The sequence below is a fragment of the Desmodus rotundus genome, chromosome 7 (assembly GCF_022682495.2).
Source record: "Desmodus rotundus isolate HL8 chromosome 7, HLdesRot8A.1, whole genome shotgun sequence".
Classification (NCBI taxonomy): domain Eukaryota; kingdom Metazoa; phylum Chordata; class Mammalia; order Chiroptera; family Phyllostomidae; genus Desmodus; species Desmodus rotundus.
The window spans coordinates 94,372,860-94,390,344 of record NC_071393.1 but is presented as its reverse complement, the minus strand read 5'-3'; the positions used below and the strand labels follow the sequence as shown (position 1 = coordinate 94,390,344).

General features: G+C 47.6%; 1 protein-coding gene across 1 annotated transcript; it reads right to left on the bottom strand.

Moving 5' to 3' along the window:
• Positions 1–48: 48 nt before the first annotated feature.
• Positions 49–9,094, bottom strand: SLC51B (SLC51 subunit beta). The gene is made up of 4 exons (XM_045201982.3): positions 8,870–9,094; positions 4,103–4,313; positions 2,840–2,930; positions 49–399 (listed from the first exon to the last, which is right to left on the bottom strand). The coding sequence occupies exons 2-4, from the start codon at positions 4,251–4,253 to the stop codon at positions 249–251; spliced, it is 393 nt and encodes a 130-aa protein (XP_045057917.2). The 5' UTR covers positions 4,254–4,313; positions 8,870–9,094; the 3' UTR covers positions 49–248.
• Between the last annotated feature and the right edge of the window lie 8,391 nt (positions 9,095–17,485).

The window sequence follows — 17,485 nt, the reverse complement described above, 5'->3', positions numbered from 1 at the left end:
CCCACCGCTAGTGGGGGAACCATTTGAACAAAATGCAGTTCCAACGGCCCATATCCGGAAGCATTTTAATAAAAAGGGTTTGTGTGTTTTTTCACAACAGAATCTTAGTTTGATGGCTGTTCTTTCACTGTATCTGTGGACAGCATGGGGGCTCTGCTCTGCACTCCCACTTGCTCTCGGGTTCTTGTGGGTCTGGAAGGAAGACGGTGGCACACCCCTCTACCTTCCTTGTCTCTGTGTCTCTCTCTTTAATCTCTTAACTCAATTTCCTCCTGGGCCAAATCTGGCTTTTCTGAGAGCAAAGTCTCTTTTACGACGTTCAAATTGTTGTCATCTTTGGTTCTGGTCTCAGCCAAGACCTCTGGAGTTTGCTTTTCCGGTGGCAGCTTCTTTTCCTTTCTGGGAGGAAGGAAAACACTAATGAATGTGAGCCCCCAGAGCCGGGGTACTGAGTGTTTGAGGCAGGCCTGGGTTTCCCAGATGCCTTAGAGTTTGAGGGGAAATCCAGGGGGCAGTTCTGGGAACTCTTGGGGGAGAAAGCTGAGACGGTTTGATGTTCCTTCAGCAGAGAAACAGCTTATGCTCACCTGGGCCTCTCTCACCAGATCCTCACTGCCACTTGCACGTTCGGCTGTCAGTGTTATTGCTCCTCCTTTCAGAGGGATGTGGCTCAGAGAAGCACATACCTGGGACATGCATTTAAGTTTCCTGACCCTGAATCCTGTGCTTTCACCAAATCACATTTTCTCCTCTCCCAGGACTGTCATTTTACTTAGTATAGTCCTTGTCACCCCATACCGCATGCCCAGACAAACTGCAGGAAATTCCTAACTAATCTTCCTGCCTCTGGGTGCTTGCTTGTCCAAACCCACCTAAACGTACCAGTCATGTTTCTAAAGCCCCAGTGTGCACACATCACTCCCCAACTCAAGCACCTTCAGTGGCTTCCCACTGCCCACCTTCTTAATCTGGCATTCGAGATCCAGCCTTCCTTCCAATAATGCCCCCAAATGTTCCCGCTTTGTGGAGGTTTCACTGAAGGTACACTTCCTGGCCACGGTGGAGGCATCCAGCTGTGGCTAGAGCTGACCGCCCAGAGAATCTGCTTGGGCCGTAGGGGGAGCAGCTCCGTGTCTGCTGCTCCGTTGGACAGACACCTTGTCTCTGAGTTGACCTTGCTGAGAGGGGATGCTTCCGCACAGGGTGAGAGAGGCAAGGACATCGTAGGGGCTACACCCCGCTGGGCCCTTCTACAACCTGCATGCACAAGGATCTTGCTAAAACATAAACGTTTCATGTCCCTGTGCAAAGCCCTTCTCATGAGCTAGAACCCGAACTCCTTAGGATAGCCCTCAGAACGTGCCCACTCTAAGTCCTGCTGCCTCTTGTCCTTCCTCTCCTCCCTCCCCCCACCCTCCTCAAACCCCGGGCTACAGCCAGGCAGGCACTCCCCCCACCTCCATTCGGTGGGTGCTGTCCCGTGGTCTGGAGGGCTGCTGCAGCCCACCCTCACTCTGTTTGCTCTGAAGGCCCCAGGTCCCAGCTCTGTGCTCCCACAGTACTCTGTATGTCCAGTCACCATTTGTCACCTTGAACTGCAGTCATCTGCTCACCAAACTGTAACTTCCATAAGGCCAAGGCTGAATCCATGAGGGCCACTGCCGCGGCCCTCACTCGGCACAGAGCAAGCGGTCAGCTCACATCTCTGGAGTAATGAACGGGGCCGTAGCGGCTCCTGACGACTAGTTCTCAGTGTGAACTACGTGGGTTATTTCTTTTTGACCTCATAGCAGAACTGTGAGGGAGATTCGTAGGTGATATAAACTGTGGCACAGAAGGAAGGGCACGGGGGTTAAGCCGACCCTTCCACGAACCCTTAACGACCTTATTCTGCACAAAGGGAGTAAATAGCTTGTGCCCGGCCCACCTTACAGAGCTGTCTTCAGGATTAAATAAGAGAATGTGAAGGTGTTTTTAAAATTACAAGCATGATACAGATTTGAGGGAGAGATTCTTATTATTGTTTCAAAGTTGTTGATGGTGGTGGCTGACAGGTATGGAGCAATTGTCGAGAGAATGAATGAATGAATGGATGGGATGAGTGAAGTAAGCATCTACTGAGTGATTTCTAGGACTAGACGCTGCGCCAGTTGCTTGGGGAAACAAAGTGGAGTCACATGTGGCCCCTGTCCTCGAGGATCTCTCAAACATCAGCCCTGGGACCACCCAGAGAGTGTAACCAATTGCTCTGCCCGGTCCCACCCTTTGTGTCAGGGTCTCCGAGCTGAGGCGCAGCCTTCTGCATTTTTAATATTTCTCCTCGGAGATGTTGCTGTGCATCTAGGGTTAAGGAGTATTGTAATCGTAGAAATGTTAACACTGCCTGAGGAGCCTCGGCTGATCTCAGGTCTGTATCTGAGGCCTGCATTTGGCCTTGGAGCAGGGCAAGGCTTTTCCCCTTAACAGCATCCCTAACTCTGCCACGGCCCCCACGGAGCACAAGGTGATAACCACAAGGAATTGGTTGTTACCACCACTTCTAGGAGAAACTGGTTCAGAGGCACTGAGTGTGTTGCCCTGCTAGTCAGTGACAGAGTGGGATTCGAACCCAGGCCTATGTGACTCCAGAGCCAGAGATCCTGACCTCTGAGACATACCGCCTCCTGCCCCTGCCTGCTGGCCAGGGCCAGTGGGTGGTAACTGAGCACAGTTGCTAGTTTTCCCACAATTCTAGGTTCTCAAAGGACCCTGAAGATTGCATTTTGCTGTCCCAAAGGGTAGATAGCCAAAACCCATAGGGCCCCCACCTTCCAGAGGCCACCCCAGGCCAGCTCCTCACCTCCTGGCCTTGATGTTCCTTCCCAGGAGGATGATGCTTATCACAACCACCACACCCACCAGGACCAAGATGGAAATATTCCACGGAGATGCTGGGGAGGGACACACAGGACAAAGAATGAGGAGAGGCTGGGTGCCCCTGGGGCCCAACAACAGTTGGGGTTTAGGCTCAGACACAGCTCACAGCATCAGCTGCCCCCTGCTGTGGACCAAGTGTTGTAGAGACTAGTTAAGGGGAAGATGAGCCCCTGCCCTGTGGGAACTCCAGCATGTGTTCGGGCGGGGGTGGGGGGAGCTGATCTCTGTCTTGGAGCAGCTCCAGTCCAAGGGGAGATGGCACTGGAGCTGGATGACAGTCGGCAGGGTGGGTCAAGCTAAACTTCACAGTCTTCTGGGTTTTGTCAGGGATTGGCAGCCCTGAGTGGGGCAAGGGAAGGAGGGAAGCAAAGGACAGAATGAGAGGGGGAGGGATGGAGGGAGAAAGGGAGGGAAGGAGGGAAAGAGGAAGGAAGGAGTGCCAGCTAAATTGGATTGGAAAACTGCCCACCGGTAATACGTAAAGTGGCCAATCTGGATTTGGATAATCAAGATTTGTCCATACTGTACTGAGGTGAGGCAGGATCCAGCCTCGGTGTTTGCATTTGCTGGTCCCTCTACCAGGAATGTTCTTCCTCCCCATAACCTGTGCAGCTCAACCCTTCACCTGCTGCAGGCCTTCGCTCAAATGTCACCGTCTCAGTGAGGCTTCATGACCTTGCTACCTACCCTCGCTGCGAACTTCCTATTCCCTTTCTCTGCTGGATTTTTCTCCCTGTTTTTTCTCTTAGCCCTGGAATCCTCCAGAGTTTCACAAAATGCCACTGCCCAACTCATCACCAACACAGTATGCATTTGCGATGTTTATCCTGCTCATTCTCTCTCTCTTTCACTAAAACGTATGCTTCATGAAGGCAGGGGTTTTTGTGTTTCATTCACTGCTGTAACCCCGGTGCGGAAAACAGTGCCTGGGGCTCAGAAGGAACTTAAATATTTGTGGCTGATCGGATGGATGATGAGTGAATGAATGGCCAAGCCCTGAGATAAGGACGGTGAGGGTCAGCCACACCCTTCTGGGCACTGAGACCCTTGGCCTCGGCCCCTGCTCTGAAGGAAATGTGCAGCCTGCTGTGGGGCAGGGGCCCTGTGGAGACCTCAGCCAGTGTCCGCTGTTTGTGTTTTGTGTTGAGAGCACCACCCCCACACACGCCAGCCCCCTGCCACTTACCGTCTTCTACCCGAAAAAACCAAAGCATTTCTTCCAGCAGCTTCTGAGGCACCACAGTACTAATGGGGGCTTGGGTAACCCCCTCTCCAGGGTGCATGTCCCACTCCTGGTTGGGGTACATATCTGACAACAAAGTCTTTAGGCCCTTCATCCCCTCAGCTTTCCTCTTGGCCTTCTAGGTGCTGGCCCCTGAGCACAGCCTGGAAGACCCCTGGAAACAAAGCAGAGAGTGTGACTGGGTAACCCACCCCAGGTTGAGCTCCCCTCTCTGCCCAAACCCAACTCTCTTCTGGCCCAAAGTTACAGGACCAGAACAGCCAGACTCCAGAGCAGTCGGGGCCTGGGGGCCACAGACCACAGACTTGGGAGTCACTCAGATCTTTATCAAAACTCATCACGTGTGGGGAAGAGCACGGACCTGGGAGTGAGGAGGACTAAGCCACCGATGGGCTGTAGGACCCTCACAGGGGACATCCCCCTTTTTTACCTGCTCAGCATCCCGCTTCTATAGCCCACAGCTCCCCTTCACCCTGGTTTCTTAGCAAATTGCCCCATCCTTTGCCATTAATTTTTATGCAGTAGCGAATCAGAGGACCCACATGACAAAGGTTGGGCCTATCACAGTCTCTCATCTGGAGATTGGCATGCCTGTGACCCAGAGCTGAGAATGAGAGAAAGTGCTGGGAAAGGGTGACTGTCAGCTGTGCTGCTGAGAGCCTAGTGCTCCTCCCTCTTCCCAGCTACCATCCCTCAGCTGGATTATCAGCTCTGCCCTCAGGTCAGCTGCCCCATAACTCCTTTTCTTTAGACACGTTATCAGAATTGCTTTCCTCGTTTACAGTGGAAGGCCCTGAATCCGTGCTTCCTGGTTAAGTCCCTCCATTAATTTCAGTCTGTTTTCATCCCCACAGAACAAAGCAGATCAAGCAGTCTGTTTACTAAACCCCAGTCAGGTGTTGAATCCTAGTAATAAAAAATAATAATTCCAATTTTGGATGTTGACATGAGGCCGTGTCACTACTCAAGGGATCAGCACCGAGATTCCAGAGACCTATGGCCACATGGGAACTTGAAACCAATAAAGGCAGCTCTACTATGGTGGGGGGAGTGGAAAGGAGGGGCTGTTTAGCTCACTGGGTGGAGAAAAGGAAGGCTGGAAGCACGCCTCACACACTGCATACAAAACAGACTCCACAATTAAGGCCTAAGTGTAAGAGGAAAAAGTATGAAGATAATAGAAGTGGGGTAAAACTTTTTTTTAATCTTTGCCTGAGGATATGTTTATTTATTTTTTTTAGACAGAGAGAGGAGGAGGGAGAGAGAAAGAGGGAAAGAGAAACATCATACGAGAAACACTGATTGGTTGCCTCCTGTATGTGCCTTGACTGGGGATTGAACCCACAGCCTGGGTATGTGCCCTGAACCCACAACCTTTTGGCTCACGGGATGATGCTTCAACCAACTAAGTCACCTGGCCATGGGAGAAGTGGGGTAAAAATTTTAAAACAAAGCCATAATAGCTCAAATCATTCAAAAACAACAAAAAACAACAAAAAACAACAAAAAAGTGGCTTGATTATACCAAAAATAAGATTATGTGGTCAATGAAGAATACCATCCATAAAGTAACTAACACCTTTCTGATTGGGACAAGAACCTTGCCATGCTTAGAAGCAGGAGGAGACTGATATCTAGGATACACAAAGAATTCTTGGAAATTAATAAGAAAAACACAGGATCTCTTATCAATGGGTAAAGATCTAAAACCTGCAGTTTACAAAATAGGAAGCCCAAAAGGCTAGCAAGTGTATGAAGAAATGCTCAAACTCTTTGGTACTCAGAAAAATGCAAATCAAAAACGAAATACCACGGGACCTCTATCGGATCATCATGGGTTGAAAAGCGGATAATGCTATGTGTTGGTGAGGCTCCGGGCCACAGCCTCGTGCGCTGACGGGGATAGGCTGGGGCAGCCATCTACCGAGCAAATTAGTCACAGTAAGTGTACACAGTCACTCTGCTCCTGAATATGTTTTTGTAATTACATTTTTAATGTGTGTGTGTGTATACACACACACACACACATATATAAATGGTCTGTCCTGAAAAAGTCCAGCCATTGTTAATATAATGAGAATGGTTTGCATGACATGGATGTAACCTGGCAGCCAAGGAGAGTGGACTGGAATGCGCATGTGTGAACAATGACAACTTCACTGTACTAGTCAGTGGGGGCGGTAGATGCCATGAGTGAGCATGTGTTCTGTGTGGCTGTTTCATTTAAAATGACTGAGTGAGTAGAGCAAGGAATCTGCATCACACTCTGTGTTAAGCTTGAACATTCCTCCACGGAAACTATTCGGATGATTCAGAAGGCCACAGCTGTGGGCAACACGCCTGCTCATGCATCACATCTGGTGCAGAGTTCTTGGGAGAAACATCAAATCACCCAGGTGACTCAGCCCTGCTACAGCCAACATTTGCTGCCCTGCGATTTCTGGCTTTTCCCAAAACTAAAATCACCTTTGAAAGGGAAGAGATTTCAGACTGTTGATGAAATCAACAGGGAAGATTCAGGGAATGAGATTCAGGGAAATAGGACGGGGCAGCTGATGGTGATTGCGAGAACTGTGTGAGGTCTCAAGGGGCCTACTTTGAAGGGGACTGTGACGTCATTGTCCTATGTACAATGTTCCTTGTATCTTCTTAAATAAATGTCTCTTTTTCATATTACGTGGCTGGATTCCTTCTGGACAGACCTCGTATGTCCCTAAAATATTATCCCTAAGTATCATAGGGGATATGCCATTTATGAAAATGCAAAATACACGCATACCAAACAACCACACATATTTTACCAAAACACACTGAAGAGAAAGGGAACAAGAACAGTGATAAAAGTAACTGAAAAAACAGGAGAAGAGTTATGAAGAGACCAATCACGAAAACATGTCATGGGGCAACAGCAGCGACAACACCAACAACGAGAGAGGCCCCCAGACCGTCTCAAACCCGCCCAGGCCGACACTGCCTTCCGAAATCGCCTTCGGAGGTTCCGCTAGGAACATTCTAAAACTAATGGCAACCAGCCAAATGGAAAACCAGAGCACTAAAAAAAGGACTAGCCTGACGTCAGAGTTTTCTTCAACTCTAAGTGCTCCGAGAAAACTGAAGAGACATCTACAGACTTGGGGGGAAATACTTTAACAGAGATATAATTCCGAGCTAAGTTTTTCATACGTGACTGATCGATACTCTCGTGCCCAGGTGGCGGTGGAATTCGGGGAGGAAGACCTTGTTTGGACTTCCAAGGACTCAGAGGCATAACTACCTACCTACCCTTTTGAGGGATATATGTATATATACTGAATAATGAAAATGCAAAGTTACAGAGATGGCTGAATAATGTGATCTTGTTTCCAGCTCCAAGTGTCTGTTCAGAGCACTTGCTAAGAAGGGTTGTGACTTTCTGTCCATTCTCAGGTGCAGGAGTACCTGGATTAATTAGTAATATTGCCCATAGGCCCCTGTTGTATATGCAGACTCCCCAACCCACAGAGAAAAGAGTGTGACAGTCCAGGAAGCAAGCGCCAACTCCCTCTGGGGAGGTGGGATGGGGCTTGGACGCATGGAAACACTTTGAATACTTCTGTACTGTATACATTTCTCATGAGTATACACTACCTTCATGAAAACAATACATGGAATTATATATTTTAAATGTACGTATTTTTGTATATATATTTTAAATATATTTTCATATATTTGCATGTATTTTTTAAATATATGCATATATTGTATTTATACCTTTGAGACCATAATTCCAAACTTTTTAAAATCCTCACCTGAGGATATGTTTATTGATTTTAGAGAGAGAGGAAAGGGGGGAGAGAGAGAGAGAGAAAAACATCTGTGTGAGAGAGAAACACTGATCGGTTGCCTCCCATACATGCTCTGACTGGGGATTGAACCCACAACCCTTTGGTGTACAGGTGACGCTCCTGTACAGGCCACCAGGTCAGGGCGCGATTCCAATTTTGGATGTTTAATTAATAACACTAATCAAGATTCTTCCCAACCTGACCTATGGATTCAATACAATCCAAATCAAAATCCCAGCAAGTTATTTTACGGATATCGACAAAATAATCCTGAAGTGTGTATGGCGTGGCTAAGACCCAGAAGAGTCGTCGTGGCAACACTGAGAAAGAACAAAGGCAGAGGACTGGCTCTGCCGACCGCAAGGCTCACTGTAAAACTGCGGTAATGGAGACGGTGGGGTGCCGGAATCCGCTAAGTGCACACACTCGCATGCGGGCTGCTCCGCAGTGGAATGTGCGTCTTAAATACGGTAACATGGTTACAATAAACATATACCAACAAGCAAAAAACCAAAGTGACAAGACGGACGCAGGTCCAGAAGTGAGAGTCTGCCCTCCCGGACCGTGATAGACGCCACAGAAACAAAGACACGTTTCCCTGAGAACGCTTGACCAGTTTCCTTCCCGACTGAGCCTCATATTAATATCCCTGCTTTAAAAAACTTAACTAAATTTCATGATTTATTTGGATTTTACTTTCCCATTAATGTCTTTTTCCTATTCCAGGATCCCATCCAGGATATCATATTGCATTTAGTAGTCCTGTCTCCTTAAGCCCCTCTGGGAGACTCCTGTACTTTAAACAGAGCTAACCATCTGCCGTTGGACTGTGATTCCTACCAGAGGCCCTGGGCCACCCCTCCCCATGGGAGGCTGAGACACTCACCCTGGGGCCTGCCTGGATCTGCTGTTGGGAGCAGCACTGATTTCTGTGTCTCCTTCCTCCTCCTCTCATGGAGCACTGGACGGTCTTTGCACTTGGGTTCTCCCCAGGGCTGTCGCCTGGGGCTGGGGCTACAGAGCCCGTAACAGCCCAGCCCATCTGGGAGCCCTGCTCTGAGCACACGCCCAGGCCTGGAGTCTTCTCTGCTCTTCTGGGGTGACTGACCTCTTGAATGAGTGGCCTCAGATGGCAAACAGGCTCCACCTAAGTTTAGTAACTTGAAAGAACCAGGAGCCCAATGCTTTTTTTCTCACACATTGGCCCCAAATAAAGAGAAAACACCCGGACCCTCTTGCCAGCACAGGGGAATGGGCTTGAGAGGACCCTGGGTCTGGGTTCCAGCATGGCAGGGAGCTACGTGATGCACCCTCTCCAGGCCCCTGTCTGCTGGTGTTATTATCAATATTTAACCACAGAGCAGGGAGCCGAGCCTGGCCTTTTACAGCCTGCTCTTTCTCACAGTGACGGTTACGGACTTCTATGAATCCCTCACAGGAAGCTATAAAAGACCTTTGGAGGGCCAGGGGTGGGGAAGGCCAGGCATGCGAGGCTGTGTGAGTGATACAGAAAGGAGCAAGCAGGCCAGGTCGGACAGCACAGAGTAGGGAGTGAGTGGTAGGGAAGTGGGAGTAAGATGCTCCTCCCACCAGGCCAGACCCATACAATTAAGCAGATCTGTCAGGGCCTTGTAAAACAGGACAAGGTGTTTGGATGTAATGAGAAACCACTGGAGGGGGTTGGCGGGGAAGTCATGTGATCTGACTGACATTTATCTAAGATCCCTGGTCTGTAGGGTGGAGAGGGATGGGGTGACCTATTGGGAGGCTCTTGTGCTCCGCCAGGTAAGAAAGAAGTAGCGGTGGTTTGGACCAGAGTGTGGCTATGGAGACAGTGAGAAGTGGTCAGATTCAGGGTACATTTTGGAGTGAAAAGCTGCCGATAGATTTCAAGAGGAAATCTATTAAGCTCTGTTAAGCACCAAAGGAATTCAAAAGGTGACTATTGGCTTATATAACTGGGAAGAGCCAAGTGGAGATGACCTTAGGGAGAGCTGGACCCAGGAGCCTGAAGATCCTCCCTAGCTCTCTCCCTGCTTCTCTCTGGATATCAGGCCCATCCCCAGGGCTAGCCACCTCCAGGAAGCTGGACCAGGCTGCAGGAAGTTCCGACTCCTGCCCTGACAGCTGGAGGAGAAGGGGTCCCTTCTCTCAATTCCAGTGTGGCAATTCCTGCAAAAGGGCTCTCCTTGTCCTGACCTGGGTCACATCCCCATGTTTTGCATCAATTGTTTCAGCCAAGGCCGAGGTGCCATGGATGACCAGCTCAAACCTCATGCCCATTTGGTAGCCAGGAGAGAAAGGCTGGGAGCTGGACAGCCGTTCCAGGGTTGGTCCCCGAAGCGACCCCGTGACCAGAAATCTCCCTGTCTGCCTTGGAGGAGAATCATGGGGAGCCTTCGCCACCCCAGGTTTTCCACTCCTCTGCCTGTTTCTTTTTTATTCCTCCTCTTACCCCAGTTCTCCCTGCTATAGCTTATCTAATAACTATTCTGTGCCTGCTCTGTGCCAGGCACTGTGCTAGTGATGGCCAGTCACAGACACTGTCCCTGACCTCATGACGATTTCAGTCTAGTGGGGAGACAGACAGGTGGCCACACCAGGGATCCTGTAATTGTGACTGCGGTGTGACAAGTGCTATGAAGGAAGTGTACACACCCACCAAGCTCTCCCTTCCTCATAGTTTCAAATATCACTTCTGGACAAGTCAATTCTGCCTTAGAATCTCCTTTCCTTATGTCTCCAGTCCCTTGTCCCGCTGCCTGGAAGATGGTGGGCAATGAGCAGCGCAGTGCAGTGCAGTGGAAGGGGCTTTGGGCATTTCTGTGCTAATATCTGCAGCTATCTGCTAATAGCTTCATAGTTCTTCTAGTCTCAGCTTACATGTCATCTTGTCCGGGAACCCTTTCACATCGGTTAAAAATTGTGTTTGGTTCTGGGTCCCAAAGACCCAATTTGGATGTTTAAACCCATAAGGGTATATTTTCTCATATAAGGATTTCTGAAGTAACCAGTTACTGATGTCTAAAGCTCAAGGAAATCAGGGCTGAGATTTTTGAGTTTCCTTCATGGCCTCAAGGTGGCTGATGCAGCCCCAGCCATTACGCCCAAGTTCCAAGCAGAAAAAAGGAAAAAACAAAAAAGGATCACAAAATGGACCATAGGATATAATGGACAAATAACCTCCCAGGGGCTGAATCCAGACAACAGTGAGAACTATGGACGAGGGCTGACAGCCCCAAAGGCTTCACGGTGGCAGGGGCCGCTCCGTCTTTCCAGGTCAGACTGCTCTGCTCCCTGGGGGGAGCCATCCACATCAGCTGGCACCAGCAAGGTGGACATACCCTTGGCTAGCTGTTTGTTCTTATCTTCACTTTAATAAGCATCACTTACACTCAGAAACTATTTTAATGATTGAATGTGAACAATAATTCTGTCAAGTTTCTGGTAGCACATTCTCCTCTCGGTAGAGAAAACTTCATGGAAAAGCAAATTAAATCTAGAAGTGGCGAAGTAAGGAAAGGTAACACACAGGAGCAGAGATGTATGCACAAGGATATCCACTGCAGCTTTGTTTAAGATGGTAAAGAACAAAAAAAACCCTAAACGGTCAAGAACAGGGGAGGGGTTGGATGATGGCACCAATGGAACAGCATATTTCTTTTAGGGGCCAATTTTTATATTAAACCCAGACGGGAAAACATAGAGTAGAATTAGCGGGGGCATTTTTGAAAATGTAGGGCAATTAAGTCCAAAATTACTGGTCCTTCAGCACCGGCCTGATGTCTCCATCTGCAATAGGGTGGCTGAGAGGAAGGGCGGTGTACAGAGGGAAGACAAGGAAGGCAGGGAGAAAGAGAAGGAGAGAAATATCAGTGTGCGAGAGATACATCAATCAGTTGCCTCTCGCCCACCCTCAGCTGGGGACCTGGCCCGCAACCCAGACATGTGCCCTGACCCGGAATTGAACAAGCGACCTTTAGGTTCACAGGCCAGTGCTCAATCCACCGAGCCACACCAGCCAGGGTGAAATGCTCTTTCAACAGCCATGTTTTGCTGGAAGCATTTTGGGAACATTTGCAAAGCATTGGAAGTTTGGGCGGAAACTGACGTGAAGCATGGCACAAAGTACGAACTTTCTTCCTGGAAGGTCGTTCTGCAGCCTCCGCCTTCACCCCTTTCATCTCACCTGTATGCTATGTGAGACTTCCCAAGTCGGTGGCCCCGCTTTAGAAAGCTTAATACTTTATATGTCTTTGACCCCTTGTTTCTGGTTACACTATAACTATGTTCTTCAGTCCCTGAATAAATCAAAGTCCAACAGCAGAATAAAATCAAAGTGCTAGCCTTTTGTTTTAATTATAGGAGGTACTTGAAGCTTAATCATTCCCATAAACGGCACTCCCAATAGCCCCCTCTGGAAGAGAACTTGCTCGGTGTGTTTGGGGAATGTCAAAGACGTTGGTAAGTCAGGCTTGTGTGTTAGTTTGCTGAATGTTGCTGCTCCCAGCTTTCACAAGCAAGGCAACGTTCCTTCAGGGAACAGAGGGGAATACAGTCGGCCCCAGTATTAAAGAAAACACTTCAGACCGTTCAGTTAGGACTATTTCATTAGTCAGAGTTACATTACAGTCTTGCTGGGAGGGCAAAGGCCTCTGATAGTCCCACTTTAGAAATTCACTTCTGGCGAATGGTTAGGTAATAGTGATTAGACTAGATTTTTTAAAAAAGAAAAGAATGTTCAATGAAAAAAAGGTCGCTAAGACTCTTGACTGATGTCAGTTGGGTGAGTGGGTGATTAGTTTTCCAGACCAAGTCTTAATCCTCTTAAAGTTTATCAGAAAATTTTCTAAGCATTTTTACAGGAATCATAATTTCTTTCCAGAAGGAAGTGGTGGATTAAATCATTTAAGAAGGAAAAAAGTTCTGTCCTGCATCAGATTTGGGACAATTTTTCTTTCTTTTAAAACATTTTTTCAGTTATGGTTGACATACAATATTATATTAGTTTCAGGTGTACGACATAGTTAGACATTTATGTAACATACAGAAGGATCCCCTGATAAACCTGGTACCCAGCTGGCACCACGCACAGTTACTACAATATTATTGGCTACATCCCCGAAACTGGACTTTGCCTCCCCACGATTGTTGTGTAACTGCCAATTTGTACTTCTTAATCCCTTTACTTTTCCCCCAGCCCCGAAAGCCCCCTCTCACCTGGCAACCATCAATTTGTTCTCTGTGTCCATGAGTCTGTTTCTGTTTTGTGTGTTCATGTACTTGGGGTTTTTTTTTAGATTCCACATATGGTATTGGGACAATTTTTCTTTTAAAGCCCCTCCTTTTGGCTCAGATAATTTTTGCAGATCTGTTTTGGTTTTTTAAAAAAGAAATCTCTTTACATTATATAATTGCTTGCCTAGTTGATCACTTTTTACATTTTTTTCACAAACGGAGGCAAGTAGGCCTACAAAACATGCACAACCGCTGTTGCCAGAGTGTTTGTACCCATACTGGTATTATTTCTTTGTTAAATAAAAGCCTTCCTGGCCAAAGTATTTTCTGAAAAAAGGGTTTATTGGACCATATGCTAGCCAGAGAAAGGACCAGGTCCTGGGACAGGCCGTCTAAACCACCAGAAGCAGGGCTGGATGGAGGGGACAGACATGTCCATCGTCCTGGAGCTGACGGGGCTCTTTGAAAGCTGAAGCAGACCCGTTCTAGGATAGGAATGACAAGGAGACATTTCTGAGACGTCCTGAGTTAAATCACAGCAGGCCAGAGGGTGGAAGGGAGAGACCAAAGGTCTACCAGTTAACAACTGCAGGGCAAAACCAACAAAAGACTGCTCACATTACTGCGTGTTTAAACTTCGTATTAACTTTCAGGTGGCTATTTCTGCAGTTATCTAAAGAGAATAGCCAGTAGCCACTGACCCCCAGGAGCCTCTACTTCTTGCTTGCACATGAACTTTCCAACTGTTGCCCATGACCAGTCCTAAAGAACAAACACTTTTTTCATGGATTCTGCACCTCTCGCCAAACTGGCACCACTTCCCCTTCCCCTTCTCCCACCCCCTCTATCCATTGCCAGTGTGAATTCTTTCAAAAACAATTTACGTCTTTCTCCTCCTACCCGATGTATAAAGAGGCTGTCAACCCCAGGAGAGCGGACATGTTGCTTTCTGTATCTAGCCTTGCGGCTGGCGCTTTAGACTTCGTGCCCCAGCACCTGGTCCATTTCTGGCTAGCATTTGGTTCAATAAATCTTTTCTTTTTAAAAAGTGTTTAGTCATGAGAGTTTTTTGTTTAACAGGTGCATAGTCCATGAGAAAGAAATATGCTTCTGGATTCATTGTGGGCAATATTTATCTTTCCTTTAGTTCTAGGCAACATTTAAATCTCCCTCGGTTTATTGGGTTGACTGTCAACAGCAAAGGGATAGCTCCTAATCCCTAAGCTGCTTCTCAGTCTTGTGGTCTCACTTCTTGCTTCCTCCAGATGTCCTGTGACCTCTCCAGTCTCTCTCCTCAAGGACAGACACCCAGTTCTGCTGGCCCACGCTGCCTCTTTAGCGCTCCCAGTCTCCTGGTGGGGAAGAGTCTGTTGCATAGAACAGCCTCATTAGTATTTCTTCATCATCTGTGGGGCATGGGGCATGGCCAGCATGTCCCTGTCTGTCCCCAGCAGGTGGCCTTGCAGCCCCAGGCCTGCTTTACAGAAAGGCTGGACAGATTTGGAAGTGGCATCTCCTACTGAGACCGCAAAGGACAGTAACAACACAGATGGCCTAATCCGAATCAGAAGCCCTGTCGCTTTGTATTATCCCGCCCCAAACCCGTCAATGACTAAAAATGTTGGTGAGCAGCGCCCCCTCGCGGACTTCTGCTCCCACCACAGGCAGGAGATGGCAGTAGTACAGTACAAGGAACTTCTCACTAAAGGCTGCATCCCTAAAGGCTCCGCTGGGCTGTGCCCCTAGGTTCAGTTTCTGCTCCTGACATTGGTCCAATGCATGTGTATGGCAGACCTTCCCCTGGTCAAATGTGGCATTGTCTCCCAGGCCACATTCAGTTCTTGTGGATTCAGGCATCTCCCACCTTACCAACCAGAGCTCTGACCACTTTCCTCCTCGTGCCCCTGCTCCATCTTTCCCAAGGCTCTGGCTGCTCCTCCTTTTTGACTCTTAAAGCCAAAGGGCTGATCTCTCTCTCTCTCTCACACACACACACGCACACACACACACACACACACACACTTTATGGCAAGTCTCCCCACTCCTCAGAAATCATACACACAAATAGTTACGGTCAGGATCGGACGATGAGGAACACGGAGAGGAGATGTTTCCTGCTTCCTCCCACTCCCGGATCAGCTTTTTGACACACACCACCGGCCCTTACCTGGAAGCCAATCCCACGTTCTAGATTTCTACCAAAAGTCTCTACTTGCCTGTCTCACCACTTCCATTTTAAAGCATACAAAGCTGAAAGATTGTCATGGTTACCACCAAGCAAGTCATTCTCTGTCAATGACACTGCTCTTGTCTTGTCACTCAGACTCAGAACCTGGAGTAATATCATTGATTATGTGCACACATTCTCCATTCATCACGGGAGAGACATTTCTGGAAACTGGAGCAGCAGCCAAATTGGCATTATCTTGGGTGTGCTTTCTGGACGTCTAAATTTATTACCTAAAACTCCTTGCCTTTAGGCATTCTCATGTTCTCTGTGTACTTTATAGTAATTCAAGCAGTGGATTTGTCTGGGCTTGGAAGTGGACGCTCCTCCCCAACCCCATGCATCCTCTAGCTTACTATCAAGAGTTTCAGAATAATTTCCATTTTATCATCCTGGGGAAACTTCAATCGTTACAATAATGTTATTTTCAATAAAATAGAAGTCTGCTGCAAATCAAAATTAGATGTTGATGGCCGGCAGCAGCTGTGTGTGGACGACTTCCGCCCCTTACACCGGAGAGTCACCATGTGGTCGGCAGAGGGCGCTGTGAACAGTTCAATGCAGCTCTAGGGGACAGCTGCTGAAAATTGAATGCAACAATACAGGCTCTCTAACTCAAGGAGAGAAATGACATTAACACATATAAAGAACCACAGTTTAGACAGCAGCCAAGTTCTAAGGTGAAAACCCAAATGACTATTTCGATTGTATTTATAGCTCAGGCTGAATGGAGAAAGACCATTTTTTAAGATACTAGAAACATATTCCACTTAGCCTAAGAGAGGGTACCGAAAGAGAACTCAATTGAAAGAGTAAAAGGTTTGGGGCCCCATCTCACTCTCCTTCTCATATATGATCAGATGAGAAGAATCACTGAAAATACAATCTCTCCCTTCCTCTTTGCCCCTCTCTTTCTATTCAAGTTATAAGTGAATTTGTCAGTATCTGTGTATACATTAGACAATTTCCCTTAGTAACTCCAAACTGTGTGACAAACAAAAGTCCCCACAGAACATCAAGGGAATGCATGCGGAAAGACATAAAATCCATACAGGCAAGAGTTCAGGGGAGGATGTCTGAACTTGGTATTGAAGAATGGATAGCATTTAGAGAGCAAGGGAGGTGGGGAGGGCATCTAGGAAGAACAGCATGAGCAAAAGCATGGAAGCAGGGGTGTGCAAAGCTCATAATTTAGGAAACAGGGCTGGTCCAGGGTCACCGGTCTAAGCCTGTGTGATGGGGAAAGTTGGTGAGAGTGACTAGTAGAAAGGAATCTGGTCTTCTCTCTACAGCCAGGATGTGTGATCACATTCAAGGAGGCCACTGCATGGGCCTCAGGAACACAGAATCTAATCAGTAGAGGTCCTTAGAGGTCTAAGAACACCTCCCACCCCCAACCTATTTTCCCTAAGAATCTCCTGTATGGTATCCTTCGGTGCCTTTGATTCGCCAGAGTGACTATGAAAGCAAGTAATTGAGCCACATTTTCCACATGTGCAAAATAGGGACACCGACTTTCATAGTACATAGGATTGCTGTGAATGTTTAAGATCATGCTTTGGAGCTACATGGGCTAGCTCTGAAGACCTTAGGTAATTACTTAACTTTACTGAGCCTCACATTCTCTTCAGTAAAATGGTTGTAATAATATCTATCTGGTATGGTTGATAAAAGGATTAAGGAACTAATCAAAATGCTTAATAAAAGCACGGCATAGAGTAAATGTGCAGTAAATATTAGTTATCATGTCTGAGAAAATGACACAGTCTTACGGAAACAAATGAGATTTCATTGTATGAAACACATGATTTGTTCCCAAAAGAGTTCTTTCGGCAGATTACATAAATCGTGCAAATAAATGCAACAAAAATCACGTGGACTCTTAAAACCTGCAAATTTCTTCACCATTTCCAACATGAGTGGCCACGCCTCCAATCAGATAGACCCCGCCCCCAATCGCTGACAGACCCCGCCCATGTGGTTTCCTCCCCACAGCTCCCTGGTTCCGCCCTCGAGCACGCTTCGCTCCCTGTCAAG

Coding starts and splice junctions, on each gene's coding strand:
- SLC51B (XM_045201982.3), bottom strand. CDS start 4,253: ATGAAGGGCCTAAAGACTTTGTTGTCAGATATGTACCCCAACCAGGAG. Junction 2,931..4,102: donor GTTTTTTCGGGTAGAAGACG/GTAAGTGGCAGG, acceptor GTCCCTCCCCAG/CATCTCCGTGGAATATTTCC. Junction 400..2,839: donor AGGAACATCAAGGCCAGGAG/GTGAGGAGCTGG, acceptor CCTTCCTCCCAG/AAAGGAAAAGAAGCTGCCAC.